Below are 17,531 nucleotides of genomic sequence, written 5' to 3' on the forward strand. Positions count from 1 at the left end.
TCCGTGTCCACATGATACGTTACTGGACAGGGTCAGCTCAGAACGCGGCTGGGCAGAACCACTCATGGTCTTATTATACACTGGAGGACACGGCAGCATGATACACAGACGTTCAGCGTCAGTTTAGAATGCAGTCTGACAGAACCTGATGTGTCTGCATGATACGCCACTGCATGGCATCACGTTGAGACGCTGCTGGACAACAAAGTATAAGGAACCCGACATCCCCTGTAGGATGGGTGGGTAGCAGGGAGGGATGGTGGATGGACTGAAGAAACCCTGAACTTTCACACATGAGTCTGGTGTTCACTTCCTGTCTGAAGGTGATGGTTTTTTTTCTACACCTACCCATGTGCCCTTGTTGCCTATTCCTAACCATCCGTGACTTTGTCTCGTAATCCCAACCATCCATGCTGACGTGCTTTTGTTGATGTCCCTGCATTGGTTGCCATTGCTTGTGTTGTCTACACATAACCACCTGCAGCGTCATCTCACCACGTGCATTTGTTGACATCACAGTAGCGCCAACCTGGCGCATCAACGGCAGACGCAGAAAGATACTTAAAACATATTATATAGGATGCGGAAGTCCACTGCAAAGTGACAAAATGTAAAAACTTGGGATGAGAACGTGTTAGCCAAGCATGTAGGAGAACTTTAGTGAAAATGCAAAAGGCTCTATCCAGAGGTGCTGTTTGGTTTGTCTGTTCCAGGCTACTGTAGAAACAACACTGGGCACTTCATGAAAGAGGACTTATGTGAACATAAACGTCTCATTCTAAGGTAACAAAAACGCCATGATTCTTTGTTTCAGGTGATTATACACTGTTGAAAACATTATTACATTTATGCCTGTATATCCCCCTAAATCCTCCACATTAGACTATTTGAACACAGCCAGAAGCTGAGAGGCAGATTCCATCTGGAGGCAGCTGAAAGAGATATTGATTGTGTGATAATGCTGTTTACATTGATGTCTGTATTGTTTATATTACTGATTTTTCCTTAAATTATATTATTGGGTTGTATTTACTTTTTATGAAATGTCATAATTAATACTGAGCATATGTTAAACTGATTCAATAAACCTTTACTTGGAAAAAAGAAATGCATCAATGTCACTTTTTACCACTTAGGGTCCAGAGTAGAATTAAACATTAAACTGTATGTAACAATGCAAAATCAAGGTCCACTTATTTGAGCCCTCATCAGATTCTGGACCTTATTTAAAATCTCATCAGATTTCATGATCATGATATATACTCTCTTTGCAGCATTGAACCTGAGATCTGATGCTGGTGTGGTTCAATTATTTTTATGCTGAATGTTTAAACATGAGAATCAGAATTAGAAATATTTTACTGCCAAGTAACTTTGCACTTGATAATTTGGTCCATAAAATGTCAACAAAAAATAGCAAGAAATAACAGTGCAAAAAATATTTTTAAAAAAATATTTGAAAAAATTAAAAAATGACTGTTTAAGTTTGCAGTTGTGCAGCAATGTGCATATTATTGTCCAGGGGGATGTACACCATTAGTGTTTATGATTGCTTTGGTCTCTTGAGTCCATCAGAAAAACACTTGAGAATTTGATTGAAATTGGCTGATGACAGAGTAATGACATGTTTAAACATTTGAGGCATAATCACAAAGGTCGGGACTGGATTTAAATGGTGATCCGTGTCATTGACAATGTCACAATCTCTATGCGACATGAACTCACAAGCAGCAGTGTTGTGGTCTTTGATAAGATTTATGTTTTTTATCACATTGCCGAGAAGGAAGTGGGTATACTCTGTGATATTCCTGTGTCTTTTTGGCTGATAGTTGGGTATAAATGGCCAGATGTGTACTGCATATACCTGCATGTAGCCTCCACTACACCACTGCTCATTAGAAAAGGACATGACAGCAATCTCAGTGGTGTTTGGCTTCTTCTCTGCTCAAAATATTATTTTTTAAACCAAAACTTTGTCACATTTTGTACCTCCTCCCAGAGATTCTCAGCTTAGAAAAACAGAGAAAGAGAAAACGTGAGCCCATTTCTCAATCTCCTTTCCTTCCAACAGTAGAGGACAATGTCATCAACAACATGTTTTAACAGTAAAGTAATTTGAATTTGATAGAGGTCCAAAAGATTTCTGGGCTACATGTTTAATTGTTTTAACCCCTTCAGATCCTCATCCATTCCAATGGGCATAACTTTTCTAGAATGTCTAGATCTGCACTGTCACCTGACTTCATCCAAGAGGTTTTTGGTCTGTGAGCCAATCACAATGTCCCACATCATCTAAAGGGGACTGCAGTAGAGACAAGACCCCTTCTTTAAAAACCAAGATTGACCATGAAGCATGGAGGAAAAGCAAGGCAAGTTTCAGTCAGTAAATCATATTGTTGAAGCACATAATTTGGGTTTAAACTATGTTTAAAGTAAACATGATATGTAATAATACTTAAAAATCCTAGAAAAGATTTACAGCTTTTACTCAGGATTTTTTAAAAAATGGGTATCTGAATATCACCTGTGGCATATTAAATCTTAAAATACTGTGCAACATTTTGCTACGGTTACCAGATTGAATGACATGTTCCCTGAAAACACTTTTTCCATTTAAATATGCATTTTGCAATGATTTGTCAGGCCAGGGTATTTTAATTTGATTTTCTAACAATACAATAAGCTTATAAAGCATCCTATTGATTATGATCCTATAGAATATTTATCACAGGAGGTTTTCAACTCACTGTTTTTAGGAAATACTTCAAAAGTCATTGATATGAGTTAACCATCCATGAAAAATAAATAATCTTGAATTTATTTATTCTGAGTAAAGGTCTATTTAGACCATTTTTTGGGGTCATTTTTAGTGTCTGTGTTTTCTGTGTTAAGATACTTCATCCATTGCAATGGAGAGAAAAAAAAAACACAAAGTATCCTTATAATTTTTTTATTTTTACATTTCTCCTGATTTATGAGTGCATTTAGAGTAGAAATCCCCCATTACAATATTTGTTTGTGTTTGATTGGAACATAATTGGGTTCTGAGCAGGTTAAATTATATCAAAATAAAAAAACATATTTCCTTTGAAATGTATATCCCTTAATTCAACATCTAGTAAAATATAAGTAGCATATGTTTACAATTTAATCATTGAATCTACAGATTCAATGTAAGTTTCTACAAGAATGTAACATTAAAAAATAGACATGTATCTGTTTAAGGGGTAACTTATAGTATGGCTGTGATAAGGAATTGAAATGGTGTGGTTTACTTCTCAAATTAAATAAAAGAAATGATGGAAGCTGCAGCCTACACCTTTGCAGTCTATAGTTTTTGTTTTTTACTTTTTGTCTTTTACTCTACCTTTTAATTAAATGCCTAGATGTTATTAATTCCTTATTATTGCTTGGAAATTTGTTAACATGGATTAAAATAAATAAATAAATAAATAGAGTAGTGTAATGTTAGAATTAAATATATAAATATAGCAGTCTAATATTTGAATATGTTGTGGATAATGCAGATGTTACGACCTTGCACAACGAACAGATGTTGCAGGAGATAATGCTGACAGGGCAGTAGAGGGCGGTGTGACACAAAAGGAGAAAAAAGCACATGGCTATTGATAAAAGGAAAAAAAAAACAATGTGTGTGTTCCGACTTCATTATAATACATACATGGTATGTTCAGACTGTTAAAGTAGAAAGATTTTTATGATTAAATAAAAAATTGAATGTGTAAAAAAAAGACATGCCATCGTGGGTATAAAATAAAATAAAATAAAATAAATAAAATAAAACTTTGTGTCTCCAAACAGTGAAAACACCACATCTGATGGGGAGCAAAGTGTCAGATCCTCGGTGGATAAATGCAGGAGGTTCAGATGGAGGTGAAGAAGGTGAAGGAGGTGCAGCCCCTCCTCTCTCCTCTCTCCTGGCCGAAGCCACCCCCTCCCTCACCTCGACACGGTGTCTCCAGCGCATCATCCCTGGTCCCCCTCCCTCCTCCAGTGACCGTCCAGCTCCGCACGGGGCCAGCGTCCAGTTCAAACCTCAGCATGACCTCAGCGGGAGGAGCAGCGAGCATGCCTCCACCACAAACCTCTTTATAACGCCAACTTCAAGGTAGGTTTGTGTTGTAGCTCCGGTGCTTCAGCCGCCTCCATCATGTATGTGCAGCCGGTTCGCTGTTCAGTTTCTCAGCTGCAAAAATATCGACGTGTGTCTCGGTTTTCACTGTGAGGTGTTCAGCTCTTATTACTGCGCCAGACTATGTGATTTACAATAAAGCTGCTCAGCTCTTACAGAAGATACAGTTCTTAGTTTTAGGGGTTTTTAAAGCTCCGTGCAGTCCGAGATTAGTCAGAACATTTTCCCAAAGTCGAAGTGAAAGTTTATCATGTCACTGTTTGCTGACCACAGACATCACTACATTTCCTGTAATGGATCTCTAACGGAACATTTTGACTTTATGGTGTTTAATTTCATTTATACTCATTATACTCACTTAACTTTGTGTAGCTTATTCTAGTCTTATGTTGTTCTGTGCTTCTTTATGAAAAAATCTAAATTTAAATGTCATGCAGATACAAAACTGACACACCAGAAGAGATTAACAGCTGCCCTAAACCAACTTATTTATTGTACAAAGACAGATAATGTGTTGAGTGCATAGAGAAGGGATACTCAACTTGCTTTGGAGGCCACTTTTGCAAAGTGACAGGAAGCCAGGAGCCAGCAAATAAACAGACATTAATAATATTTATCAGTATATACAAACGAGGATGACAGATTATACGCCTGGACGATTATCAGAGCTGATCATTGTCATTTTGCTGATTATCTTTTTTGGTGTTTTATTTTAATGATTGCTGATAAAATTCATTAATGAAAAGGTGTGCGTATTATTACACTTAACCAACACCAGGGAAGGCAGTCTGCAATACATGCAAAGAAAGTATAATGGGAGGAACTTTTACTTTGAAAAACCTCAGTGAACCATTTTTATTTATTCATTTTTAATTTAAATTTTCAATTGACCTTATCAAAAAAAGAAAAGCTGCTGGGAACTTGCTGTATATGATGTTTGAAGTTTCAGTTTTGATTAAACATTTTTAAGGGCCTTTAAACAAAGTTTTGTGTTGGAGTTTGTCATATTAAAAATTCTAAATATTATCAGAAAGATTTTCATTTTTATTGTGAATGCATATCGGTTCCAAATATCAGTTATCGATCTCATTAACCACTAATAATCGGTATCTGCCCTGAAAAAACATTATTGGTAGACCCCTACTGTGTATAACTAATTTAATGACAAAAATAACACACAAATAAGACCAAAGTGTTAAAAAACAAACCTATGTTACTACAATTTTCACTACTGTTGATGCTTGGAGCAGCGATCTTGGATTTTGAGGTCAGGGTTGGTGAGTTTCTGAGTCAGAAATTCCAGCTTCCGAGTACACATGGATTGACCGTGATGGCTGATTCACACTGGATGTTGAAGCGCCAATTGTTGCACAGCTGGCACAGCTGGTTACACACATCCTCTTCAAGACATAACAGGCTACAACCTGCCGTCTGAGCCGGCCAATTACGTGATGACTTAACTTTGTTAGAGCTATTTTTGTCTTCTGTCATTCCCTGCTTCCTTATTATAGAAACATCGGTGACCTACAGAACTCAGTGGCTCAGTTTAACAAGGTGTCATGCAGATCCCACAAAAAATACATTCTACTGTGGTCGTGTATCAGAGGAGATAAAAATCCTGTAATTTAATTACTCCCCAAGAAATGCACATCCTGTTCCCAGAGCATGCTGAGTGCATTATGGTTTCACTTTGTCAGAGTTATTCTGGTAATTTGCTGTTTCGCTTTTTTTTGGCTGGCATTCTTATGATCTTAACAACAGCAGTCTGATGCTGTGGTTGGTGTTAATATGATGTCATGCAGATATCATAGAAAATAATTGTTTTTAAATCAGTAGCAGACGAGGTTAACAAATCTGTAAAATACCCTCCACTGTGACAAATTACTGTAAAAATACAGCCAAATTCAAGTTAAAAAGTTTTTCATAATACAGTAAAACACCTTAAACGTTGATGTTTTTTAGAGCTGTGAAAATTACACTGTAAACAACTTCATAGACTGTGTAAATTAGGGAAGTAGCTACTGTGACATTACCCATGGGTTTGTGGGCTGCTGTTTTGAAGCACGAAACTTGGCATTTTATCAGTTGCCATCTTGGTTTTCTAGACCAGAAGTGACTATATTTGGACGACAGGTTGGTGCTGTGGAGGACTGCTGGGGTGAATCTGACTGAAAAGTCGAGGACACTTATCGGCTCTTAAATATGAGTAACTTTGGGCCTTAATAAAATGTAACGGGTGAGTTATATAAAAGTCACCTCTGTACAGTTGTCATAAATGTTGAAATTAGTTATAGAGACCAAAAACATTTTTTTCTGTAAAAGGCTGTAAACATGTTAAAAATCAGCAGCTTAATTGGACATTTTAACATGAGGATCTGTGGGGATTAACCCTGTTTTGGAGCCAGACTCTAGTGGCTATTTAATAAACTGCAGTTTTGGCACTTGGTTTTTCAGCATTAGAGGTTGCTGCTGGTGTAAACCTCACATTGTTCTGTAGAATACTGTAATACATCTAAATGTAATACACTGTTAAAGTAATACATTGTAGTGACACTGCAAAATAACAACACATTCTCATCCCAAGTCATCAAATATTGTAAATATTATGGAGACCGCAGGAAGACTGTTGAAAAACAGAAGCTCATGGGGATCTTAATGAACAAACATACTGCCACTTTGCAGTAGACTTCTGTGTCAACATATAACGCTCTAGATATTCTTCTGCGTCTACTGTTGACATACCAGTACGCCGCTACAGTGATGTCAGTGAATGCACATGGTGGATGACGCTACATGTGGTTATGTTAAGACAACAGAAGCACATGACCACCGACACCAGGATGCAAACAAAAGCAGGCACCGACGGTTAGGATTAGGCAAAGGAGGTGCAAAGGAGGTGCATAGTAACGTGTACAAATAAAAAGTCACATTCAGACAGAAAAGCGAACACCGGACTCCTCCACATTACGTTGTTATCGACAGCGTTTTAACCTGACACTGTCCAGCGGCATATCATGCTGACATGACAGGTTCCATCTGGCTGCATTCTCAACTTATGCCGACCGTCTGTGTATCATGCTGCTGCAGCAGCTGCCATCCAGTGACATATAATAACACTGCAAATCGTTCTGTCCGGCCACGTTCTCAACTGACGCTGCCCAATGGCATATCATCGAGTCACGAAAAGGTGGCCTTTGGTGTTCGAATCTGACGCCGAAAGCACTGCAAATGCTGCGGTATTTGAGGGGTTTGGAATGAGAACGGACTGAAAATAACTGTAGGATTCTACAGCTGCCAGTAGTTTACCACAATTTTATAGTGTGCTACCACTGACAGACTATTATCATTTGAAGACAGAGAATGTGCTGTGCACATTAAGCTGAACACAGCAGAGCAGACGGTGGATAACATTATTCAAAAGACAAAACGTTAAAGACATTCCCCTACAGCAGGTTGCGCTCACCATGATGATTATGTAGCTTAACTATCAATAGCTGTGTTTTTTCTGCTCAGGAAGTGCATAACCTGCATTCAGAGCAGGAAAACCACCAAATGACCCACTGTATCCAACATATTCTTTGTTTATTTAGATTTTAATATCTGAGGTACTGAATTTTGGTGTTTTCAGGGTTTTTTTGTTCCAAATCCTCTAAAACTCGAGTCTGACTCCAGTGAGAGGGATGAAAGGAATCTCTGGCCTGGAGGCTAAGAAAGGTGCTCAGATATTCAGTGTGTCCCCGGTGTTCTCACTCCCCGGGGTTGCTGGGTTTATTTCACGGGGCACTGCAGGTCTATAGGGTTATACAAGACGGCAGCCACAGATGGAGAGAGAGAGGGAGTGACGTGACAAGACTGGAGCGAGGCGAGAGAACATGGTAAATAACTCTCGGCACACAGTATAGAAAGTGAATGGAAAGCATGCAATAAAAGAGGAGAGTGTATGACGGAGCAAGAGACGATGCCTGAAACTGTAGATGAAAGCCGATCGGCCAAGCTCGCGTGCAGAGAGGCACAGCAGCTCTTTCTCAGGAGTATTGATTGGAGGCTTGCTGCCTCCAGCCCCTGTCTGCCATACTGTTTATACCTTGCACTACAAACCCAAGACTGGGATGTAAAAGGACTCCGCAACCTCATCTCTCATCTTTCTGCCGAGATAAAACACAAAGAGTGAGAGCAGCGAGGTGTGTGATATTAACAGGTCAGCATAAATGCGTAGAGGGGAAAGTGAGAAGAGAAAAGAAGTGTGCTCCATGACTCTTTATCAGCCACTGTAGCAGGAGAGTGACAGTGGATCTGGTCCGAGCCACCGGTCCCCAGACACAGTGTGCCACAGAGACAGATGAAGCTCTTTGCTGAATGTCATTTCCTCATTATGGCTCTAACAGACCAGAGATAGTCTAGGGTGTGTATCCTGCTGTGTATAGTGGTTGTAATGCCTGATTGAGTTTTGTAGTTTCTCTCTTCTGTGATGCAAATAAATGTTTTTCACAACCTGAAATTTCAGGAAGATATACGAAAAAGAAGAATGCATCAATTAAGCACAGATATCTCACTGTTTGGCTTTTTAAAAAGCGAGCCCTTTCTCCTTCACAATTTTGTTTATAACCTCTTCAACCATCTTTTCTTTCTACTCTTTGAAATCTGAGCAAATCACTTTGATTTCTCAAAAAAAAAAAACCAACCAAAAAACAAGAAGAAAGCACTGAGCAACTAAACAAGACATGGCCCAAAAATCACAATTCATAATTTAACAGTGTTTCTGAACATTTTAGGAAAGAAATGGGTAACTAGGTAACCCACTAACTTGGGTGATGTGAGGGTCTAAGGGCAGAGGGATGTCGTACACTGTAAAGCCCTCTGAGGCAAACCATGTTTTGTAATAATGGACTAAAATTGACTTGACTTGATTAGCACTGCTTACTTTTACAGTTTGATCAGAGCTTTTAGCCCCCGTTTTCACAATGCAGGAAAAAGTATGGTGACTGTGTCTTGTTCACACATTCTCGTGTTACAGCTAAACACATCACTAAGACATTTTAGGCGGGAAAAAGGCAATGCAGTAACAGTGTCATGGTTCATATTTGATCAGCACCGCCCAGGTTTACGGTTCGATCTCTGTATCGCCAGCCTTCGTTTGCACAAAATAAGAAACACTATGGTGCCCGCTTCTTGTTAACAAATTCTCGTATTACAGCCAAACAGTGCACTGGTTTTTAGACATTTTAGGCAAGAAATAGACAACGCAGTAACAGAATCTTGGTTTATATTTGATTAGCACTGCATAGTTTTACTGTTTTATCTCAGTTCTTTAGCATCTGTTTTCACAACGCAGGAAACAGTATGGTGCCTGCTTTTTGTTAACAAAGTCTCCTATCACTGCCAAACAATGCACTGAAATATGTCTCAAAAAATGTAGGCAGTCTTGGTTTATATCTGATCAGCACTACCTAGTCTTACAGTGTCATCAGAGTTTGGTCTGAGTTTGAGGAAAAGAGAAAGAGAGAGGGGTGGCTCTCTCAATCTGCTTCTGTACTCTTTCTGGTTGTCTTGGCGGCATTATAAAAACGTGGAAGTACAGTCTTTAGTTGGATCAACAGCCACAGAGCCAGTAATAAACAGGGAGGTTAGGGTGCTGGTAAGATGGAGGGAAGTTTGCTACAGTTTACTCAAACATACGGCCCACATTATTCAGCAATCAATCAGCATAGCATCCCTTTAAGGCTTCTTTTGTCCTGCATCCTTCACCTCTTTTCCTTTCCCTGTGCAGACAATCTCATGGGCCATAGCAGAAGGACGCCGGCAGAGCGGAGATGTTCAGAAAGAGGCCTCCTCCAGGTCAGTACCAATCAGTCAACACATCAATCACTTGTGCATTCAGGTGAGCGAGTTTCTTGAGAGTCAGTGGTCGTGATGTCATGATAGTTGAGAAACAAGGTAAGGGGGATATGTGATGGCAGGAAAGCTCAAAAGGTCCCACAGTTTCTTGACTGAAACCTGGTTTTGGAGTGTTTTTATTGACTGGATTGTGGTCAGACAGCACTCTCATTTATATGCTTTCATTATTATTTACACATTGAAGAACTGCAAACCCAATCTGCATGTCAGGCTGATAGATGCATGCAGTGTTCAATGGCATTGTTTTTTGGTGGGTTTTGTTTTTTACCCTGTGGATGCAGTTTTTTGGGCAATCTGACAAAAGATGCATATGTACAGATTTCAGATTTCCAGATTTTATTTTAGAACCCCCCCATAAAAACATGAAATAAGCAAAGGCTTTTATTTTGACAAAATTAAAGACATAAGTTGAGGCAGAAAAGGAACAAATTAGTGCATAAAAATTCACCACAATGCAAGAAATTTCCTGGTTGAGAACACCCAGACCTCTGCCTAATAGGCCTATGCCCCCCCTCCCATTGTTAAAATGAAACCATATGCATGCAGTCCACTGCTCTGCCTAAATAGACAATTTTCTAATTATAACAGTAATGACCAAAATGCACCGTCCGACAGCTCTGGCATTAAAATGTATATGACAATAGTCAACATGGTGATTATTTCCAGCCATTTGTGCACCTGCAGCGGTTAATGCAAGCTTTCCCTTACTTTTTGATCGTTTTGTCCTTCTTATGTGTCGTGAGTGTTAAATATATGCTTCATATAGGTGCCCAAAGCACGTCGGCAAGCTTTAATGTATTGGCACGAGGCTCGCAGCACGTGCACAGGCACCTGCCTGGCCCTGCCCACTGCAGTGCACCTTCTTATTTTCAAAACGTGCAGGAAACTGCACACAGCACGAGCCACTCTGGCTCCAAACGCCACAGCCACGCTCCGATTACCTCATGCACTTAGATCCAAAATGGCGCCCGGTTTCCTCACTCAGCGGTTCGCTCAGCTGTGGGATCCCTGCAGAGGCGGTTGCCATGGTAACGTCGGTCAAACCAAGCGCCTATGCGGTTACGTAATGCCCAAAGCGGACAGTGTTTATGTTATGGATGAGACTTAAAGCTGACGCTGCAGACTTTGAACATGGGTGCGTCAGATGAGTGATGAGGCTGTGGTGCAGCATTGATAAAACACTTTGTGCGTCATCAAGACAAAAACTTTGCAATCTTTGGGATGAAAGCAACCTAAATAGCTATTTAATATTATAATATATATAATTTATTAGCTGTCGGATCCGGCGCCTAGCGTCAAAATAACTGTAAAATTGCTGCTTGAATTTATTATAATAAAAATTGACCTCAGTGTTTCTGCGGCAGGAGAGAGAGAAACCAGAGCGAGGGACGGACCAAGTGTGAGTGCGTGCGTGCACGTGTGCGCGTGTTTGGGGAGGTGGGAGAGGAAGCAACAGAGAGGCAGGGATGGGACGGTCCGTGCGCGGTTAACTTGACTGAAGTTGGGAGCGGAGCTTCATCCCGCGTCCTTGCAGAGATGCGGCGGTCATTGAAAAACAGCAGCGAGGATTTAGACAGTGACTGTTAGAAAAGTCAACATGACAGTCCCGAAAGACATCCCGGAGAAATGGTTTCCGCTAGTTCTCCCCGTGAAAAGAAAGAAACAGAAAGGACTAAATGGAGCCAAATCGAAAAAGAAGCGGACAGGTACGAGTTTGTGTGACAATAATGGCCTCGTTATTGTCCCACAGTCTTCACCGTCATCATCATCAGGAGGCTGTTGAATGCAAAAACCGCATCTCAAATAAACATCATTTCTCACTTTCATCAAAACCGAGTCCAAGTTTCTTCATCTCGCTCACCCCATTTTATACTTAGCAGTGTTTATGTATGAGTGCGCACTCACCTCATCATATTACATATTGGCTTTTTTGTGCTGTACCACTTTGTGTCTGAGCTTTTTCACTCTGTTTATTAGGCATCAGCATCTGATCTGCTCAGTAGATTAAATAACAGGGCTCATTATCATTCTTCATGATAGATGTTTAATGTTTATTCCTCACTTTCTCACTGCTTTTCAGTATTTTGGATCACAGTCAGCTTGAGTTTTCGTCCTTTTTTTTTTTTAGTTTTGTGTCCCAAAATGAAGAGAAGCTGTACAATGTGCCTTAAAGTGATTGCATAATTTGAACTGTTTTCCTCTTTAGTGCTGATTATGAATCCAATCCATGTGTAAACAAGCCTAACTTTATCCGAATCTGAATTTTGCATAAATAAGTAGGATGATGTCCTTGTTCTCTCTGCTGCCTGAGACACTGATCAATCTTCCAGGCGCCAGCCTCCACTGTCGCTGCACTGCCTCGTCGTCTGTATCCTTATTCCTTAGCTTAACTATCACAAATCGCACAGGATGTGCACCTTCATTTGACCTCCAGCCCACCAGTCTGTCACTGTGTCACCCGCATCGCTTTCCAACAAATTAGATCACTCTCTCTCTGTGTGCGCGCGTGTGTGTGTGTGTTTGTGTTTGTGTGCGTGTGTGTGCACGTGCGTGTGTGCGTGTGTGTGTGCACGCGCATGACTGCAGATGATTCTACCATCCTGTCTTCATCTAATTAGATCAGCACAGTGAGTGATGTTTACTTCTGCACAGAGTCTGATCCTGACTTTAGTCATGGCAGTGACAATAGCGTTTCCCACAGCTCAGACTGACTGTGCTCTTTGGACATTATTGTCATGATTTCGACCTGTTTTGTCGCTCACAAAGACATAAGGGGATTCTGAGCCGTGGCACGTGTCCTCACATGTCCAGCGTGTTAAAGAGACAGGGATGAAAAAAAAAGAAATTGACTGCTTTTAGATGACAGGGTTAGCCATTCTGTGTAACATAGTAAGTATTTTAGTTTGAATCAATATTTATGTGCCTTTATGTCTCCGTTGTTTATGGAAACCTTATGCTGGCAACACAGTGAGGCTGCAACTGAAAGTTTCTCAGTAATGGAGCTTTATAGATTTATACAGACTTGCTGTGCAGCATCTATTCTGCGTCAGGGCTTTAATGCCCTTGAAGCTGTCCGAGACATTAAACACTTAATGGGCAGTTTGCTAAAGATGCTCATGCATTCAGCTCGGGCTGGTCAGCTTGCACAGCTGGGACAGACACCGCCTGGTCCTTACGTCAGATGCTGAGAAGCCTCAGTGTCTCTCTGTGTGCTTACCTGGCACAAGCATCTTGCCCTCTTCATGGAGGGTTAATGCAGCTTTGGCACTGCCTGTCAGACAGATCTCTGCTCAACACAAAGCAACGCAACGACCTTCAGGTAGATTGGAGTGGTGCCAGACAGAAAAGGAAAGAGGAGGGACAGGACTGGAAGTGTTTCAACAAAATTAATGTGCACCTACACGATCAGACAAATCTGATATTGTTATACTAACCAGCGTTTTAGAAGAGTGGGCAGATCAAATACCATCAGCCAGAGATGGATTCGTTTATGATGCAGTTTTATATAAACTCAATCTAACAACTGTAACTTACCTGCACTCAAATTAATTTACATACACAGTACATATTAGTTAAATTATGTCCTAAAACGGGGGTTCCCAAGTGGTGAGTTGCAGTCCAGAAGTGGGTTGCAGCTACTGAATGGACCGCAAGTGACTCATAAATATGTCAAGTTCGTTTAAATAAACACTTTATTGTAAATTAAAGTGAATTCTCGGGAAGAAGAGCTTTTATTTTAAAGTGCCATGGAGGGGGTGAATAATGGGCAGTTATTTAAATATTTGAGCAAATTGGCATGATTTCTTTCAAAAACATGGGAAGAAGACAATGAGCAACACAAGAAGAAATAACCCCCGAGTTAGCAAGAAATGAGTTAAAAGTACAAGAAATTTTCCTAAAAATTAGTTTAAAAAAAATTAAATAATATAAACACGAAATTAGGATCATTATAAATATAGTTTTTCCCTAGCTTTTTAAATTGCAATTTGTGGAACATTTCTTATCATGTTGCTAATTTCCTTTTTCCCATGTTTTTGATTTTGTCGTATTTACACTTTGCAAGCTGTAATATTTTTTTGGTGTATTTATGTGCAGTATTGCCAATCATCGGAGAGAACTAGTATCCTTTATCACAGTCTTTGTCATTCAGTATCATGAAATCAAAGTGTCGATATGGATACATATAATATTGATATATATTATATATAATAGAATTTGTCAGGAATGTCTGTTTTTAACGTGGATGTAACACCGGACCAATCAAGGTACTTCATCACAGTTTGTCCACTCATTCTGTTACACTTATTGTAACTCTCCTTAGGTATGAGGACCTTATTGAGGTTTAAAATGTGAAACAAAGGGCGAGATGGCAGATGATCTCTGTTTTCTAACTTGACTAAATCCACTGTGACAACAGCCCAGCTGGTCTGCAGTCGACTGGAGCTCATCTGCCGCACCAGATCTGTCTTAAAACCTGTAACAACAAAGGGGAGCTCGGATGGGATCTCTTCAAGTGGCCTGTGTTTGTTTTGTAGGGCAGAGACAAAGATGACACGGTGCTTCACAGAAACACAGGAAACCACAGGGTCTTTGTTTATTGTGTGTGTGTGTGATTATGGGGCCTCTGTTGTGTGATGTCCCTTCCTGTGCCTCTCGGTCGTCAGTCAAAAGTGTGTTGAGGACTTGGTGGTTTCGGAGCTACAGTGTCTCTGTGAAAACCTGCTTTTGGCCCTGAATTTTCTATCTGTGCATGTGTGTGTGCACGTGCACTGTGCACAGCACTTTGCAAATCAGGCCAGTCATTTCATTTAAAAAGCAGTCTCATCAATATTAGAGGAGACAGGCCTGGTGTAGGAGGAGGGGAACTCCCAAACTACCTTGCTTCAGCATAAACAGAAACCTAAAAACAGCAAGAGCATGAAGAGGAGGGTCAGGACAGAGAGGGGAGGATATTTCACCGTTTTACTGCTATTCTCCAGAGATTTAAATCATAGGTGTAATGGATGTAATGCTTCACCTCTGACTACCTGTAATGGCTCTCAGTGCTCCTGTTGACTCATACAGTTAGGTGTTGCATGTCTGTCCCATCTGGTACATTAAATCATTTAAGAAGTATTTTACTGCTTGAAAGATGGTGTTATAATAGAAAAAATAGGCTGTCTGTGCAGCAAAGATTTAAATACTTTTATGATTGTTGTGACATGACTAAAGAAAAATGAGGAAAGGGGTGGTGGCATTCACTTTCGCTCAAGAGGTAGAAAACCTACAATGACCAGAATGCATTGCGCTGGTGGGTGATGTAATGCAAGCTTTGATGTTGCACAGGAAACAATATGGCAACCAGCTGGAAACAAACCTTGCATTAAAGTTAAATGGTAAGCTACTATGTGCGCCTGAAAACATTTCGGGCAAAAAATAGGCAAAGCAGTTACAGAATCTTGTTTTATATTTTATCAGCACTGCCTAGTTTTATTGTTTGATCCCAGTTTTTCACCGACTACTTTCACAATACAGGAAACAGTATGGCTTTAGCTTCTTGTTTACAATTTTTTGCAGGATTACCGCAGATCCTCAAAAAGCCTTAAAAGGCATTTTATGTTATTTATCTAAAAATAAAGGCCTTATTTAAGTATTATGGGAAGAAGGATTTTTATGAATGTTTTTTTCTTCCGAAATTGCATTGTAAAATAATTGGCAACATGATTTTTGCTAAATGATTTCTCAAATTCCTTTTCTTAAACTTATCATAACGGGAATCCAGGCACTGGAATTTTACATGCAAATAAAATAATAAAAAACAAACAAATTTCCCACTTTGGTTGGTACACTACATAGATTGTTATAACTGAAATATTCAGTGTCTTTCATGCGTTCTGCTCAAAAAAGGTTGTTTTTATTTTTAAGATAATTTAATGTTTTCACTGGACAAAAAGAGTCATATAGAGATATTAAACATTTTGGAAAAATATCTGAAAGTCTTAAATCTAACTTGCCTGAAGCTGTAGGAAACCTGTCTTGTATTACAACCAAAAAGTGCACAAAAATGTCTTTCTGAAAACATTTAAGTTTAGAAACAGGCAATACAGTAACACAATAATGATTTGTGTTTGATAAACACTGCCTTGATCCTCGTTTGCTTTTATAACACTTTGTGAGTGAAACACGGAATTAAAGTTCATCCGAGCAGCAGCCTAATTTGAGTGTGGAGATCTGGGCGCTGGTAAGATTGAGAGAAGTTCACCACAGTTCAGTTTGTTATGGTACAAAGGTGGTTGAAACTTAGTATCCCTTTAAGAGTCAGCAGCCGATTAAAGATCAGAGTTAATTAGTCTGATTATTAATCCTGGTGTGTGAGACAAAATGATTGTGTCTGATCCAATACTCAAACAACCTCGTGCAGACTACTCCAGCTTCATTGATTTCTAAATAAATGCCCAAACATTGTGAACTGTCTGTCTCCTTCACTCTCTTTCTCTGTCCGGGTCTCCAGAGGATGATATTGACTTTCTTTAGGAAATGCAATTGGCCCTTTAATGCACTTTGACACACAGATGCAGCGGTTTGGATGCTTTCGTTATATCTTTTCCGTGATGTTGTTCTTTTGATAACTAATTTTGTGTCTTGTGTTCCTGCAGAGGAGGAGAGAAGGGTCAGAGCCAATGACAGAGAGTACAACGAAAAGTTTCAGTACGCGGTAAGACAGTTTTCTCCTGTATGTCCTTTTCAATTCAGTCTTAAAATACAAAAGAGCATTTAATGATTGAAACAATTCAACTAAAATACTGTTAGAGTCTAACTAATTTTCTGTTTTTTCCCTTCCCTCCCTATCCAGAATAACTGTATTATGACATCCAAGTACAATATCATCACCTTTTTGCCCGTCAACTTGTTTGAGCAGTTCCAGGAAGTAGCCAACACCTACTTCCTTTTCCTGCTCATACTGCAGGTGAGGAGAGAAGGTGAAGGAGGGAAAAGAGGGACTAAAGCGTGGCCAGGGACGGACAGATTGAGTGTGTGTGGGTGCAGCTGGAGTGTCACAGGCTGAAAAGTTAACTGTAAAGATGTGCTTCCTAACCTGGGGGTACAGACTCCCACTAGGGGTCGCTATATCGTATTGATTTCCAGGGTGTAGGAAAACTTTAAATCATTTTTTACAGTAGGCCTTTATCTCATCATTTCATGTAATTCTGTGAAGAAAACTTTTCTGCTTATTTTAAAGGTCAGATATAATCTTAAACCTCACACAGAAGAAGACCTGAACACAAGCTAAATTCAGAGAGCCTTTAATCTCTGCTAAGTACGCAATTAAAACACAGAATTTGTCAAAAAAGAAGCCTATTTAGTATGTATCATTGTTTAAAAACAGCAACAACAAAAACATAATACAGACAGAGAATTGTATGAAACGATCCCCAAACTATTATCAAAATAATCTGATAGGAAATTCTCATCAGGAGCTGAGCAGTCTGCTGTGTGGTGAGGG

The 17,531-nt window shown here is 39.7% G+C and overlaps 1 protein-coding gene across 1 annotated transcript in view; it reads left to right on the forward strand.

Moving 5' to 3' along the window:
* The first annotated feature begins 3,932 nt into the window (after positions 1-3,932).
* atp8b2 (ATPase phospholipid transporting 8B2) overlaps positions 3,933-17,531 on the forward strand; it is a 39,300-nt gene continuing 25,701 nt past the window's right edge. Inside the window, exons 1-4 of the mRNA XM_042489797.1 lie at positions 3,933-4,129; positions 9,921-9,988; positions 16,684-16,742; positions 16,881-16,994. Of these exons, the coding sequence (XP_042345731.1) occupies positions 9,964-9,988; positions 16,684-16,742; positions 16,881-16,994 (198 nt within the window). The 5' untranslated portion in view covers positions 3,933-4,129; positions 9,921-9,963. The remainder of the gene's footprint in view (positions 4,130-9,920; positions 9,989-16,683; positions 16,743-16,880; positions 16,995-17,531) is intronic.

Source organism: Plectropomus leopardus, chromosome 7 (assembly GCF_008729295.1).
Source record: "Plectropomus leopardus isolate mb chromosome 7, YSFRI_Pleo_2.0, whole genome shotgun sequence".
NCBI lineage: Eukaryota > Metazoa > Chordata > Actinopteri > Perciformes > Serranidae > Plectropomus > Plectropomus leopardus.